Consider the following 18,903-nt stretch of genomic DNA (forward strand, 5'->3'; position numbering starts at 1 on the left):
AATGAATGTTGAGGATGGAGCAGAGAGCGCTGATGGAAGCGTTCTAGGAGCTGTAGGTGATGCCGGTAGAGGACCCATGATTCGGAGCCGAACAGGAGCGTGGGTATGTCAACGGCTCTGTACACGCTGATCTTTGTTTGTTTCTTCGGGTGGTTGTTTTTCCAGACTCTTTTGTGTAGTCTTCCAAAGGCGCTATTTGCCTTGGTGAGTCTGTTGTCTATCTCGTTGTCGATCCTTGCATCCGATGAAATGGTGCAGCCAAGATAGGTAAACTGGTTGATCGTTTTCAGTTTTGTGTGCCCGATGGAGATGTGGTGGGGCTGGTAGTCATGGTGGGGAGCTGGCTGATGGAGGACCTCAGTTTTCTTCAGGCTGACTTCCAGGCCAAACATTTTGGCAGTTTCCGCAAAACAGGACGTCAAGCGCTGAAGAGCTGGCTCTGAATGGGCAACTAAAGCGGCATCGTCTGCAAAGAGTAGTTCACGGACAAGTTGCTCTTGTGTCTTGGTGTGAGCTTGCAGGCGCCTCAGATTGAAGAGACTGCCATTCGTGCGGTACCGGATGTAAACAGCGTCTTCATTGTTGAGGTCTTTCATGGCTTGTTTCAGCATCATGCTGAAGAAGATTGAAAAGAGGGTTGGTGCGAGAACGCAGCCTTGCTTCACGCCATTGTTAATGGAGAATGGTTCAGAGAGCTCATTGCTGAATCTGACACGACCTTGTTGGTTTTCGCGCAGTTGGATAAACCATGTTGAGGAACTTTGAGGGGCATCCGAGGCGCTCTAGTATTTGCCAAAGCCCTTTCCTGCTCACGGTGTCGAAGGCTTTGGTGACGTCAACAAAGGTGATGTAGAGTCCTTTGTTTTGTTCTCTGCACTTTTCTTGGAGCTGTCTGAGGGCAAAGACCATGTCAGTGGTTCCTCTGTTTGCGCGAAAGCCGCATTGTGATTCTGGGAGAACATTCTCGGCGACACTAGGTATTATTCTATTTAGGAGAATCCTAGCGAAGATTTTGCCTGCAATGGAGAGCAGCGTGATTCCCCTGTAGTTTGAGCAGTTTGATTTCTCGCCTTTGTTTTTGTACAGGGTGATGATGATGACATCATGAATGTCCTGAGGCAGCTTTCCTTGGTCCCAGCAGATCTTGAAAAACTCATGCAGTTTGGCATGCAGAGTTTTGCCGCCAGCCTTCCAGACCTCTGGGGGGGAATTCCATCCATACCTGCTGCTTTGCCACTTTTCAGTTGTTCAGTTGCCTTATATGTCTCTTCCCAGGTGAGGACCTCATCCAGCTCTAGGCTTAAGGGCTGTTGAGGGAGCTGGAGCAGGGCGGATTCTTGGACTGAGTGGTTGGCACTGAAAAGAGATTGGAAGTGTTCTGACCAGGCCCGAGGACATGTCCACGTCCTCCCCCTCCACGTCCTCCCCCTCAAAAGATGCTCACAAACTCAAGCTAGCATGCTGGAACATCAGAACCATGCTAGACAAGGCTGGCAGCCACCGACCTGAACGTCGGTCTGCCCTCATCGCACATGAACTCCTCAGACTCGACATCGACATAGCCACTCTCAGTGAAGTCCGCCTTGCAGATGTAGGCAGCCTCCAAGAACGCGGCGCGGGCTACACACTAACATCTTGTTATTTGTCTCTTTATCTATTAGGATGAATACTCTATCTTCCCTCAAACATACTCCATAGACATCAATGGGTACATATTGGTGTATTCAGTTACGTCTATCAAAAGGTATGCATTTATTTAATATTGTTCACTTCTCGCTAGTTGGTTGCATTAGTTTGTGATGGCATATTGTGCTTTATAAGGTAACAATTTTCCCGGCATATTACAGTATTTCTATTATTCAATGTAATTCAGAAAATAATAGCCTGCCCAATGAAAGTGCTTTTTGACACAAAAGGCAGAGGGAGTAAATTTGCAATATGATTGCAAAGTTATTGTAGTACTTTGTTGAACCAATCTTGTGGAATTAACATTTGTAAAGGCTAAAATCTCTTCAGTGTTTTCTACCTCCATCACAATATAATTATTCTTTTTAATTATTTTTGACATTGTGCGCTCTTGGTAAGCTTAAATTTCCATCAAGAATGACAATTTATGGGGGGTTAAATAAAAATTTTTAAATTGCTTACACTACTTAACAATAAGAGGAATGGGTCCTTTGAGCCTGCTCCAATTCAACAAGGTTATGGCTGATCTACCTCAATGCTTTTTATCTTGCCCTATTGTTTAGAGCCCAAAGGACCCCAAAACCCAGCAGCAATAGACATTCACCAAGACAAGTAGTTACTTAAACAAAAGTTGTTTTTAATTATCTTTAAACATGAAAACAGAATCAAACTTTAACTTATCTCTATTAACTTAACTAACCCAACTTAATCCCCTTCTAATTCTTAGCGCACGTGTCTGTGTAAATTTAAGAAAAGTTCTTTGGTTCACAGTTCAATCTCACTTCTTATTCTTTCAAGTTCACTGGTTGCAGACAATTCTTATACTGTGCACAGAATTTAACACATATAAAGTTCACCAGGCTTTGGTGCTCGAAAGGTAAATGTTTACTGCTCTGGAAGGTTCTTGTAGGTTTGCAGAGAGAGATTTGTTGTTCCAGGATTTCCACAACTGAGGTACCACCATTAGTCACTTCAGTGTCTCGCTGATGAAACTTGCCCCATCAGGGTTCTCCAGATGATAACCTCTTTCTTTCAGGCTACCACAGAGTTCCTTTCTGTTCCACTTATTCTAAGAGAAACATCAGACAGATAGCACTTCCAGCCAACCGCCACTCTGGAGCTTCTGTTTCAGTTCCAACCAGCTTTTCCTGCTTGTTTCAGCTGTGACCTTCTCTCTATCTCCATCTCAGATTCCAATTGCCAGCCACATGTCCTCTCACTTGCAAAACCCCTTCTCCAGTAAACAATAGGAGTCTTCCTTCTGCTCCCATCTGTTGTTTTAGGTAAACAAACCTCTTAATGACCTTTGAGTCAGAGGTCTTGTAAAAATGTTCAACACAGGCGACCTGTCTCCAGTCCATTCATTTCATGACATCATTTCATTTAACACCTACTTGTGACATGTCCATAGTCTCGGTTAAGTCACTGAATATGAATTCTTCAGTATTTCCAATAGGATCTGTTTTAAAATGTGTGTATGTATGTAACCTAGTCTAATTTTATCAATTTATCTCCCAAATCCTCATCCATCGATACCTTTATCTGGAAATCTGGTGACTTCTGTTTTAAATGAATGGATTACCAGCCTGAATTATTCTTAGAGATGTGTGTAAAAATAATAATCCAAGATGAGGAAAAATGGTCTCCTCCAAAACATGCATGAAACTTCAAGAAGTTTCAGTTGTTATGCACCCAGAGGACCCAGCAGCAATAGAAATTTACCAAGACAAATAATTACTAAAATAAAAATTGCTTTTAATTATCTTTAAACATGAAAACAGGATCAAACTTTAACTTAATACTATTAACTTAACTTAACCCCCTTCTAATTCTAAGCACACGTGTATGTAATATATGTATAAGTTCAGAAAAGTTCTTTGATTTACAGTCCAATCTCACTTCTCCTTCCTCCAAGTTCACTGGTATCAGGCAATTCTTATACTGTGCACAAAATTTAACATTTATGAATTTCACCAGGCTTTGGTGCTTGACAGGTAAATGCTTAACTCTCAGGAAGGTTCTTGTCAGTTTTCAGAGAGAGATTTGTTGATTGTTGGACACCCACAACTGATTCCTTCTAAACAACTACTTCAGTGTCTTGCGGAAGAAACTTACCCCTTCAGGGTTTTTCAGCTGATAACCTCTTTCTTTCAGGTCACCACAGAGTTCCTTTTTGTTTCCTTTATTTCAAGTGAAACATTATGCAGCCAGCTATCTCCTCTTGTATGGACCACAAGGCCTTTGGCCAGGCTGAACTAAGAACTCACAACCCATCTTCCAAATGGGGTTTTTCCACAAGCTTGCCAGCTTGTCCTGTTCCAGTCCCAGCTGCTGCTGCTGAACTGTAGAACTGAATTCCCTCTCTCTCCCTCCCTCTCAGAGAAAACCACCTGTTCCTCTTAGAACAGCAAACTGCACTCAGACTGCGGCACTGGACTCAATCTTCTGAGTTCGTTCATCTGTTGCTTTCCAAAACAATAATCCATTAATCCACAGCATGTCCAATTAACACCTACTTGTGAAGTCTCAATAGGCATTCTTCAAAGAATTTTCAAAGGCACTCAGAGCCTGGACTGTCTGGCTTGAGCAGAGCTTTTGCATTTTAAATTAGATCTGCTTTGAAGTGTTTGTATGTGACCTACGCTAAAAAACCTGCCACAGTTTATCTCCTTTAAAATATATCCATAAACAATTCAAAATATAACATAATCTGTCACACAGTTTAAAAACATTCTGTCCAAAGCAGAACTGAAAAGTTAATTTCAAGAATGCTGCTTTGTAAGTGGGAGTGGAATCTATTAACTTGTACGCAGATTGTTTTAATGTGCCCATGCAACATTTCACTAAAAAGGCAACTACCGGTTTTTTTAAAGGTCTGTTATTTTTCAAGTTGAGACTTTCAGCATAACTTGAACTGTTCAGTTTTAAATGAATCTGTTTGCAACGATTAAATAAGAAATTTAGACTTGTAGCTCAAATACAATAGCTTTGATACATGAGATAATACCGAATATATTTGAGGGCTGTTGGAATTGCAAATTGTGCAACAGCCACTGTTTTATAATCCATATTTGGAATCATAGAACAGTAAAATAAGTTAGGTTTTTTCCTCCTAAAACTTGAGGGGGGGGGGTGTTAAACCATCTTTCAAAAGTAAAGCAATATCTGAATTTGAAAAAAATAGTTACCTTTGAGAATGTATTGTAAAATTGTATTGCTGCAATGTGATGTCCGTGCGTTGGTGCAGTTGAATTATAGTGAGGGTGTTCAAAGAATTTCAAGTTCTACTTCATCCTGCCAATTTCCTTGCATTAGCTGGATAAGGATCGCTTCATGTAGTCACATGCTAGGAAAACTCAAATGTATAAATATTTTACATCATGACTGAACATTGAAGGGTAAAACACAGGATTCTGTTGACATTGTAGTCAGTGTAAAAACACACAAATGCTGGAGAAACTCAGCAGGTCAGACAGTGCCTTTATGTCGCAAAGGTGAAGCTACATCACCAATGTTTCAGGCTGGAGCCCTTCATCAAGCCCGAAACGTTGGTGATGTAGCTTCACCTTTGCGACATAAAGGCACTGTCTGACCTGCTGAGTTTTCTCCACCATTTGTGTGTTTTTACACTGAATATTTAATTGCAATATGATTTCAGTCTTGGTCAGTGGGCAACTTTGATGCCTGCTTCTCTGCATATCTAGCATATTGCTTCAAATGATCCTTGTCTGTGCTTACTATAAAGCCAATGCAAAAATCCATAGTGTAAAAGTTCAGAACTACCCATTTGACATAAAGTAAAAAGGAAATGCTAGAGAAACTCAGCAGGTTAAAAGTTTACTTTATATAGCATAGATAACCCTTCTCTTTGTCTTCAGTCCTCCACCCCTACCCCTGTTTGCTGGTGTGCCCTCCCTCCCTTATCCACCTATTTATTACCTCGTCCCTGTGAAACTGTGCTTCCCCCGCCATTTTGTTTCGGGGCCTGCCTACATTTTGCTCATACCATATAACCATTACAGTACAAAAACTGGCCATCTCAGCCCCTCTACTCCATACCGATGTAAGTGATCTGTAGTCCCACCTTTGCCCATAACCCTCCAATCCCCTCTCATGCATATACCTATCCAACTTTTCCTTAAGTGACAAAATCGACTTTGCTGCAACCACCTCCTCTGGAAGCTCATTCCACTTAGCCACCACTCTCTGAGTGAAGAAGTTCCCTTTCATGTTACTTCTAAACTTTTGCCCTCTAACTCTTAACGTGACCTCTTGTTTGAATCTCCCCTACCCTCAAAGGAAAGAGCCTATTCACATTTATTCTATCTATCCACCTCAATTATAATTACCTCTATCAAATACCTTTATCAAATCCCCCCTCAGCCTTCTATGCTCCATGAATAAAGACCCAGTCTACTTAATCTTTCTTTGTAATCTAGAGTTTGAAATCCAGGCAACATTTTAGTGAATCTTCTCTGCACCCTCTCTACATTATTGATATCCTTCCTATAATTTGGTGACCAGAACTATACACAGTATTCCAAATTTGGCCTCACCAATGCCTCAACATTACTTCCCAATGCCAATATTTTATGCTTTGATTTATAAAGGCCAGCATACCAAAAGCTTTCATCACCACTCTATCCACATGAGATTCCACCTTCATTATTCCTAGATCTCTCTGTTCCTCTGCATCCTTTAATGCCCCCCCTTCACCGCATATGTCCTGTTTTGATTTTTTTTCCAAAGTGAAGCACTCCACACTTTTCACTATTAAACTCTATCTGCCACCTGTCAGCCCACTCTTCAAACATTCCAAATCCTTCTGCAATCTCTGAAAACCTTCTTCTCTAACCACAACTCCTCCTATCTTTGTATCATCTGCATATTTACTAATCCAGTTTACCCATCCAAATCATTAATGTAAATGACAAATAACAAGGGACCCAACACCGATCCCTGAGGCACACCACTCGTCACCAGCCTCCATCCTGACAGATAGTTGTCCACCATGACTCTTTGGCATCTACCTTCTAGCCACTGTTGAACCCATTTGTCTATCTCAAAATTAATACCTAGCACCTGAACCTTCCTTACCAACCTTCCATGTGGAACCTTATCGAAGGACTTACTGGAATCCATATAGACAACATCCACTGCTCTACCCTCATCAACATTTGCTAGTCACCTAAAAAAAATTCAACAAGATTTGTCAAACATGACCTTCCATGAACAAACCCATGTTGAGTATTCCTGATCACACCCTGTCTCTCTATTTACTTAGAGAGTATTGTGAGAGAGAGAGATATATATATATACACATATATATATATATATACATATATATATATATATATATATACATATACATATATATATATACATATATATATTAGCTTATCTACCACAGACGTCATACTTACAGGCCTATAATTGCTACCCTTACTCCTTGATAAAGGGCTCAAGTTTGAAATGATTTGAGGTATCTTTATCTTTGCAACCTTTCAAACCATACCAGGGATGTAGGTCAATTGAGTGCAATTGGGTGGCACAGGCTCATGGGCTGAAACGGCCTGTTACCGTGCTGTATAAAAATATAAATATAAAGAAAGCTGTTTGACCTGCTGAGTTTCTCCAGCATTGTGTTTTTACTTCAATCACGGTGCCTGCAGACTTTCATATTTTACTCCTACTAATGCGATGCTTTTATTAAAGGCAGGTAATGTTATATTAAAATAACTTCTTTAATATGAGATGGTGGAATTGAAGCAGTGTTTTTGTTTTCTTGAGATTTTCCCTTGCATTTTTGGATCAAGGAACACCAGATTAAAAGGTGATGTCAGATTGGTCACTAAGTGGTTGTCTTTTTGGTGGCTTTAGCTTCAGGTCACGTAGGATTGTATCAAAATGTAATCTTACTTTTTGTTTTAAACATGTTTGCAGTTTTGAGGTGATCAAAGTGATTCATGAAAAATTGCTGGATATGGTGGGGAAAGTTCAGTAAGTAAAAATACAAAAAAATGTAATTTTCACTTTTTTTCCAGGTTTTATTTCTGCATCAGTCTGAGTTTGTTTTTGTATTGCAGAGTGCCCATTATGTTGGTTGGGAATAAGAAGGACCTTCATATGGAAAGGTGGGTGGTTATTTTGTGTTCATTTTTTATTTATCTTTGTGTCAATACAGAAATAAAATTCAATAATATACATAGTGATACAATAAAAAGGACTTTTAATTTTTTCCCCCAAAATCCCCTTCCTCCCAAAAGAGAGAAAGGAAAGAAAAGAAAGAATGCCTATTGCTACAAATATAATATTGTTAGTGTATTCATTAATTATTATTATAATCTCTAATTGAGAGGAGTGGTAAAGTAGAAGAGGTAGATGGAAATTTATTCATAAAATCCACATATGATTTCCAAATATTATAAAAATGTTCAACTCGATTCTTTAAACTGTTATTTTTTTCTAAAGGTATACAATTTTGCATGTCACTATGCCATCTATTTAATAATACAGGTACATGATCCTTTATCTGGAACCCTTGGGAGTTCCGAATTTCGGATTTTTCCGGATTTGTTTTGGAAGCCTCAAATCTGTTCTCAATTTCTTTTTTAAATACAAATTTAACTGATAGTATGCAAAATTATTTTGCATATCATATTTATCTTTTAATTGTTCAAAAGTTAAAAAGAATGATCCTAAGAAACAATCTTTTATCCTCTGTATCAATTATTAAATAAAGAATTATTCTAAGTAGAAGGAAAAAGTAGATTTTGTTTTAACAACATTTTTGGTCGTTGATAATTTCTATGTCCTCTCTCCATATGAATTCCATTCCATATTTTAAAAATATGTTTTAAAACTAATGGTTCCTTTATCCCTTTAAACAACTCACTAATCCATTCATATAAAATTTGTTCTGGGATAGATTCTCCAATGTTATTCATTTCAATCTGAACCCAAACTGCTTTTTCACCCCTTTGATAACAGGAGGACAAAAATCTCAATAGAGAAGCTTTAAAATAATTCTTAAAATTTAGTAATCTTAGTCCACCCTGATCAAATTTCCACATTATTTTTTTTAGACCAACTCTTGACATCTTACCTTTCCAAATAAAATCTCGTATCATTTTATTCAAACTTCGAAAAAATGATTCAGGTACATGAACGGGTAATGATTGAAATAAATAGTGTATTCTCAGAAAGATATTCATTTTAATACAATTTACCCATCCTATTAATGTTATTGGTAAATCTTTCCATCTTCTCAAGTCTTCTTCCATCTTTTTTAATAATCGAAAATAAATTTAACTTAAATTATTTCTATTTCTATTAATTTTTATTCCTAAATATTTAATTGCATCATTTTGCCACTTAAATTTTTACCATCTTTTACACTGAGAATAATCCATATCTACCATAGCCATCACCTCACTTCTATCAACATTAACTTTATAACCCGATACTAATATTACATATTCATTTTGATACTAGAGTGAAGAGCTAGTTCCAACAACTTCATTTGATGATTTTCACGTATATCCAGAAAACGCACATTGAAAGGATTATAGTAGTTAATTTATACTTGATATCTAAGAATTAAGCTGCCACGAAAGTTTGAGGACCACAAGGCTGCCATCCTGTGTAGATATTTCCAGTTTTCTCAATTTGAACTCTACTAGCCAGCTCTTGTCCTACAGTGATGAAGCCAGGTTGAATGTAGATTTGACTGGCCATTAATATCTGTAGTGTCATCCTAAATAAATTAATTATTTAAATCTGAAGGTATTAGCAACAGGCTTTGTGAGCTGATGTTTCCACTTTTGTCGCTGAACCTGCTTGCCAAGAAATGCCGCTGCCAGCAAATCTTAGTGAAATTATCTCTTGCACTGTGAAAGCTGTTGGCAGAGGGTGTATAGGTTTTTATACTGAGTAATGATACCATTGCAACTGTATTGCAGAAATTAAATTTGCAATTATTAGCACTTTTGTATAATGACAGCTCTGAGGTTACTGGGAAATCTAAATTCAATATTTTAATCTTAATTTTCCGCTGCTCAGATGTTGAAAACGCACGGCAGAAAAAGCTTTTGTATCCATATTATTGCTAAATATCACTTGTAGTAGACATTAATTTGGCCCAGATTTGTCCTTGAATGCTATAAATTTCAACTTTTTTCTCTTGTTTCAATTTATCATCATAATGTGCGCTGTTAGAATGATGGGATGGCATTCCCAAAAATGACAATTTGATTTATTTGATGCTATTCAGAATGTAACCTTTCTGGATTATGTGGACAGGAGCTTGCTTTACCCTCAGATCAATAGTCGGTTTGCTAAAAGGAAATTGTAAAATGTATACACAAATGATATTTTTCAGGACAAGTCCCTTTTTTGTAGTCTGCAGCAAGAATTTAAATATGGATGATTTTTAATGGCAACGAATTGGTTTCAATTTCCTTTGATTCGTCCAGATGGTTTATAAGTGTTTTAGAATTTTGATGTTTGTGTTCATTCTAATCCATGTAATAATTACAAATAATTGATTTTTGCATATTTATTTTTACATTTAGAGTAATCAGTTATGAAGAAGGGAAGAGCTTAGCAGATTCCTGGAGTGCTGCCTTCATGGAATCTTCTGCTAAAGAGAATCAGGTAAGGGCCACAAAGTTGTGAAGTAACGGAGGGATGTAAGGCAAAGATACATGTCAATTGCATAGTGTCTTGGCTCCATTAATAAAAGGTGACAGTTGGGCCCTTCAAAAATGCTTCTTCAGTGTCATACTTTTAAAATGCACCATTCTTCCACGGAACTTAGCAGCATCTGTCGGAAGTAAAGGGTAACCAATGTTTTGGCCCAGCACCCGTTGTCAAATGTCATATCTGACAAAGGGCTCAGGCCCAAAATATTGGTTATCATTCACTTCATATGAATGCTGAGTTGCTTTCAGTTTTTGCAGCACATTGTACTGCACTGGAACGTAGCATCTCCAGATTCTTGCACAAAACGGAAAGTTGGAGAGTCTGATTTTCTTTGGCCTTTCATTGATTAAAAATGCCCACTGCACCAACATGGAGCTTCCTTATTGAACGACAAGTATTTCTGGATCTTTCTTAGAATAGGTGAGTAAATGTTGTTTTAACACATTGCACCCCTAATGATGTAACATACTGAAATCTTGCACTTGATTGTCAGACCAAAAACAACTGGAGCTTGAAGTTGGAACTATTCACTTCTGCATCCTCAATACCTTTATGTATGTATATACAGAATTTCATGCCACTTTGGGACTATATGATATGTTGATTGGAAAGTCTGCTTCGGACTTTGTAATTGGGTACATTGGCCTGCATCGTCTTGGCTCATTTAAAGAAAAGTTGATGAGATGGGGTGGCATGGTAGCGAGGCAGTTGGCAGAATACTGTTACAGAGCCAGTGATCCAGGTACAAATCTACTGTCTGTGAAGAATTTGTATGTTCTCCCTGTGACTGCACATTACAAAGATGTACGAGCTTAGTAGGTTATTAAGTCGCGTCTGTGCAATTGGCCGGGCATGTGGGGATGCTGTATCTCTAAATTATCTATATGTTGTCATATTCATGAGTACAAAATACAGATGCAATGGACGTCTTCCTTGCTGCAGCTTCCCAGATCCAGAAGTTCAATGTTATTATCGTCCAATTGCACAAGTCTTTTCTTTGGCTTGGCTTCGCGGACGAAGATTTATGGAGGGGGTAAAAAGTCCACGTCAGCTGCAGGCTCGTTTGTGGCTGACCAGTCCGATGCGGGACAGGCAGACACGATTGCAGCGGTTGCAAGGGAAAATTGGTTGGTTGGGGTTGGGTGTTGGGTTTTTCCTCCTTTGCCTTTTGTCAGTGAGGTGGGCTCTGCGGTCTTCTTCAAAGGAGGCTGCTGCCCGCCAAACTGTGAGGCGCCAAGATGCACGGTTTGAGGCGTTATCAGCCCACTGGCGGTGGTCAATGTGGCAGGCACCAAGAGATTTCTTTAGGCAGTCCTTGTACCTTTTCTTTGGTGCACCTCTGTCACGGTGGCCAGTGGAGAGCTCGCCATATAATACGATCTTGGGAAGGCGATGGTCCTCCATTCTGGAGACGTGACCCATCCAGCGCAGCTGGATCTTCAGCAGCGTGGACTCGATGCTGTCGACCTCTGCCATCTCGAGTACCTCGACGTTAGGGGTGTGAGCGCTCCAATGGATGTTGAGGATGGAGCGGAGACAACGCTGGTGGAAGCGTTCTAGGAGCCGTAGGTGGTGCAACCCAAGTACAACCCAATGAAAAAGCGTTCTCCAGTCCTTGGTGCAACACACTGCTAATAATCAGGCAAGCGTGACACACAAATATAGTCAACTCTGATTATACGAAATTTTAAAAAATTTGGATAATTGAGGACATCTGGAACAAATCAGGAATCTTCATTTATCCAATTTTTTTCAGAGCTGAACTGATTGGGGACGTCAGGCTGTCAGTAGCCGGAGTGGGGAAGCTGGGCTGCCGGCAGCAGTGAGGGGGGTGGTGTCAGTGAGAATTAAATATTAATGCTTAAAAAGCATTTCCTTGTTGTTGTTTAAACATTGTTATCAGGGATTTGCTGTTGCTATGGATTTTAAAAAAAAATATTTATCTGAAATATCCCAACCGTTTCAGATAATCGATATTCCCCATAATCCTCAGCGCCTCTATTAAAACTATCTGTGTTCTTTAATGAGGCAGCATCGGCAGGGATAGTATCACGGCTATAGAAAGGGAGGACACTGCAAAGGGAGTCTACTGAAACAGTGTGGGTGGAAATCCTAAAAAGGAAGGGAGCAATCACTACTAGGAGTAGTCTATAGGCCCCCAAATAGTCCTTGGGACACTGAAGAGCAGATGTGCGGACAGATTTTGGAATGGTGCAGGAAATACAGGGTTGTAGTTATGGGTGACTTCAACTTCCCTAATGTTGACTGGAACTTCCTGACTGCAAGAGGGATAGATGGAACTGAATTTGTCAGGTGTGGACGAGAAGGAATTCTGACACGGCATGTGGACCAGCGATGAGAGGAGAGACCGTACTGGATCTAATTCTGGGTAATGAACCTAGTCAGGTGGCGGATCTCTCGGTGGGCTAGTGGTTTGGTAGACTGACCACAACTCCCGGAGCTTTAGCATAGCTGTGGAAAAGGATAAAAGCAGACAAAATGGGAAAATGTTTAATTGGGAAAGGGCTAATTATGATGGGATGAGGCAGGAAAGTACATTGGAAACGGATGTTCAAGGGTGAAAGCACAGAACTAACGTGGAGTAAATTTAGAGACCACTTGTGTTTGGTTCAGGATAGGTTTGTTCCACTGGGGCAGGAAAAAGATGGTAGGAAAAGGGAGCCGGTTGAAAAAGCAGGTGAGGCAACTGGTCAAGAGGAACATGGAAACATATATTAGATATAGGAAGCAGGAAACAGGAAGGGGTCATGAGAAGTATATGACAACCAGGAAGGAGCTTAAGAAAAGACTTGGGAGAGCTTGAAGGGGGCATGAGAAGTCCTTGACATGTTGGATTAAGGAGAACTCCAAGGTGTTCTATGCATTATGTGAAGAACCTAAGGATGACAAGAATGAAGATGGGGCCACTATCTGGAAGCAGAGGAGGATGGGCAGGTCCTAAATTAATACCTTACTTCAGTATTCACAAGAGAAAAGGACCTTGATCGGGGTGAGGTCAAAATAGAACAGGCTTGTGTGGAGATTAAGGAAGGGGAAGTGTTGGATCTTAAAAACATGAATATTGCTGAATGCGATATATCCCAGGTTGCTGTGGGACGTGAGAGAAGAGATAGCTGGAGCAGTAGCTACAGTGAGACCCCAATTATTATCCAGACTGATTTAATGTGAATTCAGATATAATACGATGAGTCATTGAATATGAACAAGGGAAAGACATGGCAGTTCCAAGCACCTTCACACATGTTTATACTCAGATACTCCGATACTTCAAACACAAGTACTGGATCATTGGTTCAGGTAAGTATGTCCTCACATTGCAGGGAGATTCGAAACACTACGACACAGAAGTTTTCTCAACTCAGTGAGGTTTGATCTCCTCTGTAACAACAATCATTTATTGAAACCCCGATTTAGTGTGACCCAGCTTTTTTTGCAATGAGATTTTATGCACTCCAATGTTCGCATTACAATAGGGCCACACTGTGATTTTTGAGTCCCCTTTGGCCACAATGGAGGTGCAGGAAGATTGGGGAATGCCAAATACAGTCCCCTTGCTTAAAAAAGTAATGGGGAGAATCCTGGGAATTAGAGACCGGTGATACTGATGTGCAAACTATTGGCAAGGGTTCTTAAGGATAGGATCCACGAGCATTTGGAGAAGTCCAGTCTACTCATGGATAGTCGGCATGGATTTGTGAAGGGAAGGTCGTGCCTCATGAGCCTAATTGAGTTTTTTGCAGAGGTAACCAAATAAATTGATGAGAGTAAGGCGATAGATGTGTTTGATATGGATTTTAGCAAGGCATTTGAAAAGGTCCCCCATGAGAGGCTTGTTCAGAAAGAGAGAGGCATGGGATCCATGGAACCTTGGTTTTGTGGATAAAAAATTGGCTTGTGGGTAAAAAGCAGAGTTGTGGGTGCCTGGAATGCCTTGCCAGGGATGATGGTGGAGGCTGAAGCATTAGGGGCATTTAACTCTTAGACAGGCACATGGATGGAAAAAAAATAGAGGGTTACAAGGTAGGGAGAGTTAGTACTTTTTTTTAAGGAATGGGTCAGCACAACATCAAGGGCCAAAGGGTCTGTACTGTGTTGTAGTGTTATATGCTTTATTGAACAGTTAATTCTAATAAAGGGTTACTGAGCAGCAAGAGAACAGGTGTAATGGGCAAGTGATCCATTTGTTCTCCATGTAAAGTGGCACATGCCTCAGCTTTGGCAAAGTCTGAGATCAGCAATCACAGAACCCACTGAACTGGGGAGATCCAATTCATCCTTGAGCCCCAAGTAGGAATGGATGGGCACAGATCTCCATACCTAACTTCTTGGCAGCACAGCTATAAATTAACTGAAAGGTAACCTAAAATTATCAGATCACTGTACTCTCAGCAATCTCCAAGGTCACCTTAACAAGACAGCTTTGTGCTTGTCAACACCTGGTATTGGTTTCTTAAATAAAATTTTTGAAGATTTATGTCCCCTGGATGTCCCAACACACTTCACAGCTGATTCATTGCTTTTTTTTTCACAAGTAACCGCTAAACTGGAGGCAAGCCATGACTTGAGCTTTGTTCCAATGCCTAAATTGCCATTTTCCTCCTCACCACTCTTGCCTCAACCACCTCCACACCATTACATACATTAGATGAGATATTGAGAGTTTATTGTCATGTACATATGCACCAGAATTCTTACTGCTACAACCTCACAGGTATGCTGGATACACAAGCTGCAATGAAAATTAAATTACCATAACCAGACAAAAAAAGAACACTATAAATATATAAATATTCAAAGGAAAAAAATTGTTTCAATAGTGCAGTCTGATCTTTTGGTGGTTCCAGAATAGTTTATGGTCAGAGAAGTATGAGGAGACTTAAGAGCTTAGCCTGATGGCTAGTTGAGAGCAAGATTAACCTGTTTTAGATTATTGGTAAGAGCAAAGTGTGGAGGCATAAAGGAACTGCCCAGCATACAAAGTGTACCACCTTATCTGTGAGACATGGTGTGGGTATGACGTCCTGGGCATGTATGGCTGCCACAGGCATCGGCATACTTACCGTCATTGATGATATAACTGCTGATGGCAGTAGCAAAATGAATTCTGAAACATCTGCTCAAGTTCATGCAAATCCCTCCAAACTCATCCTGCAGTAAGACAATGATCCCAAACGTCCTGCTGAAGCAATAAATGAGTTTTTCAAGGCTAAAAACTGGAAAATTCTTGAATGAGCAAGTCGCTTACCCAATCTAAATCCAATTGGGCGTGCCTTCCATATTCTGAAGAGAAAACTTAAGGGGACAAGTCCCCGAAACAAGGAGCTGAAGATGGCTGCAGTGGAGGCCTGGCAGAGCATCTCCTGAGAAGATACTCAGCACTTAGTGATATCTCTGAATCACAGACTTCAAGCAAAGTAGTAAATATGACTAATATGCATACCATTGCTATCTCCTAAATATTATGCTGTCCTAAAATGACCGGACTATATATAAAACGTGCTGTAATTTCTATATGGTCAAACCAAAATGTTTGCAGTCATGCGTCGTTTTACATCTCTGATGCGTTCTGTGAAATTGAACGTTGTGCGAACACCATATTATAGTAACGTAGGCGTTTATTATCATTATCAAGACATGTATTATAGGTTATAGATGTACTGAATCATTATGTGCCTGGCAGCGCAATCACTTTGTATACAAGAGACATGAGATGCACGTGTTGCATGCGGGAAGTCGCTGCGTCCGGTTCTCCGATCGGGATTTCTGAATTCTATTATAACCTTAGGGGACCATGGATGTATATGCAGCACATGACTGTACAAATAACCTTGAATAAAATTTGGAATGTGCACTTTTTTCACATGTGAATTGTTTAATTACAAATTTAAAATTGTAGAGCACAGGGACAAATAAAGGAAAAAAAATGGTCTTTGTCTCAACATTATGGAAGGCACTGTATATGGGAGGTCAGAACTGCTAAAAGGTCATGACCTGATCGCAAACTAGTTCTCTCCCCAAAGATGCCGACATTGTGTAGGGAGAAAACAATCTTGCTGCACTCTTGCCCAAATTGGTAACTGGAAATAACCACAAGTTTCTTATCCTTGCTTTCAAATCTATTGGGCGTATCCTAAGCTTTGGAATCTCCTTCAGCTGCCTCAGCATTTTCCTCCATCTTTCCAATTGAATTTCCTACAAGGTGCAATGACCAGTGACCAGTATGCCTTCCAACCGACTGCACATCTCTAACATCAGATGGGAAACCAGAGCCCTTAGATGAAATCCATGCTACCACAGGGGGAGCTTATGCACTTGACGCAGGCAGAACCTGAGATCAGCATTGATGCCATGTTCCTGGAGGTGGGAACTCAACTCAGTTCTAGTTTTGTGTTCCTAAACCTCTTACCCACTCCCACCTGCTCTTGAAACCTTCTTTGCCCCCTCTCCCCTCATAAGCCTCATTGAACCCTGCCTTGAGCCTCTTTTTTAAATGTTCATTGTTAATTGCTTTCCTCAAACAGAATTGAGACATCTCTTCCTGTCAGAAATGGAGGCAAATCTAACAGATGTAGGGAATCTTAGTTTCCATGGAGATACTGAGGCCCTGGTGAAGGAGGAGGTGCATAGCAAGTCTCGATAGCAATGAACAAATTAGGTACTTGGTGTCAGAAATGCAGGTAAACACTCAAGGAAATCAGGGAAGCTAAAAGAGGTGGCTCTGGCAGGCAAGGTGAAAAAAAATCTCACGTCTTCTCAGATGTATTAAGAACAAAATTGTTCTTCTTGGAGATCAGAGTGGTCATCTGTGTCTGGAACCAAAAGAGACCCAAAACGGGATCATTCTAGAAAAGGGGACGTGATGCATAACAGCAGTGAGGTCTTCGACTCTATATGGATTAGAGGAGGAGGTACTTGTTGTCTTGAGGCAAATAAGGGTGGATAAAAGGGCCTGACAAGATATTCCCGCAGTCCTTGAGGAAGACTAGTGCAGGAATTGTTGGGACCCTCGCAGAGGACTTTAAAATGTCCTTGGCCATGTGTGAGGTGTTGGAAGTTAGCAAGTGTTGTTCTGTTGTTTAAGAAAAGCTCTAAGAATAATCTGGGAAATTATAGGCCATTAAATTTGAGTAGGTAAATTACTGGATAGTCGTGGTAGATCACGTTAACCAATCTTGTAGAGATTTTTGAAGAAGTTACCAGGAAAGTTGATGAAGGAAAGACTGGATGTTGTCTAATTTGACTTTTTGGTAGAGGTTGTCTCTGATTGGAGGCATCTGAGAAGTAGTGTGCATCGGAGATCAATGGTGGCTCCATTGTTACTTATCGTCAACATCATTGATTTGGCCCTGGTGCAGGGACTAGGTTGAATAATAGTTCAGCAGGGGCTAGATGGGCTGAAGGACCTGTTTCCATCCTGCGGTGTTCTATGGTTCTAGAGATTCAAATATGAGGCAGAAATGTCTGGAGCACAGTTTGATACCCTCTCCTCAATTGGGGGGAAACTGCTTTACCCCGTGTTTGGAGTGTGTAACTTGCTCTGAAATTTAGTTGAAGTACCGTACTTGATGGCATACAGGACCTGTGGGCAAATAAGACCCTTCCCCCATTTCAGCAGGAAATGTATTTACAGGTAAGCATTTGATGAAAATTGAAATGCATAGCTACATTATGCCAAAAAAAATCTTGGAAAAACATGCAACTCGGACAACAAGAAAAATCTTTTTAATAAAAATCCTGCTGTAATTTACAAGAGAAAACAAAAGCAATTTACCTCAAGCCGAAAACATTTTAAAAACAAACTGCTGCTTTTGGTCCTTGCGCTGGTCCCACTGCCCTGCTCTCTCCCAGAGGCCCGCTGTGGGTCCCTGCACTGGTCCTGCTGCCTGGTCCCTCCCGGTGGCCTGCTTTTGGTCGTTGCGCTGGTCCTGCTGCCTGCTCTCTCCTGGTAGCTTACTGTCAGTCCCTGTGCCGGTCCCACTGCCCTGCTCTCTCCTGGCGGCCCACTGTTGGTCCTTGCGCTGGTCCCACTGCCCTGCTCTCTCCTGGTGGCCCGCTGTCAATCCCTGAGCTGGTCCCACTGCCTGTTCTCTCCTGGTCGCCTACTGTCAGTCCCTGAAGCTGGTCCCACTGCCTGCTTTCTCCTGGCAGCTCCCCGGGGGGGAGGGGGTGGGGATGCGGGCCAGTGGGCCGCTGGGAGAGTCTCCCAACAGCCTGCCACCAGCCCCCATCGATAGATGGTGGTGATGCCAGTGAGCCACTCAGTGATGATAATCAGTGTCTGTGTTACCATTATTAGCCTAATTTCAACTTGGCATACAAGTTCTGAAGGATATTTTTGAGCCATTTTTGGGGGAAAAAAGGGGTCTTGTATGCCATCAAATATGGCAAGTGTCATTTGATGTGAAACTACTATCTTCTTCAGCATGATGCTGAAACGAGCCATCAACAATGAAGACGCTGTTTACATCCGGTACCACACGGATGGCAGTCTCT

The 18,903-nt window shown here is 40.8% G+C and overlaps 1 protein-coding gene across 2 annotated transcripts in view; it reads left to right on the top strand.

Moving 5' to 3' along the window:
* Positions 1-18,903, top strand: part of rheb (Ras homolog, mTORC1 binding) — a 112,681-nt gene that overhangs the window by 88,890 nt on the left and 4,888 nt on the right. For both annotated transcript variants that reach the window (XM_069914808.1, XM_069914807.1), the window contains 4 exons: positions 1,662-1,744; positions 7,630-7,686; positions 7,773-7,820; positions 10,260-10,341. In XM_069914808.1, the coding sequence (XP_069770909.1) occupies positions 1,662-1,744; positions 7,630-7,686; positions 7,773-7,820; positions 10,260-10,341 (270 nt within the window). The remainder of the gene's footprint in view (positions 1-1,661; positions 1,745-7,629; positions 7,687-7,772; positions 7,821-10,259; positions 10,342-18,903) is intronic.

This window comes from Narcine bancroftii, chromosome 1 (genome assembly GCF_036971445.1).
Source record: "Narcine bancroftii isolate sNarBan1 chromosome 1, sNarBan1.hap1, whole genome shotgun sequence".
Lineage (NCBI taxonomy): Eukaryota > Metazoa > Chordata > Chondrichthyes > Torpediniformes > Narcinidae > Narcine > Narcine bancroftii.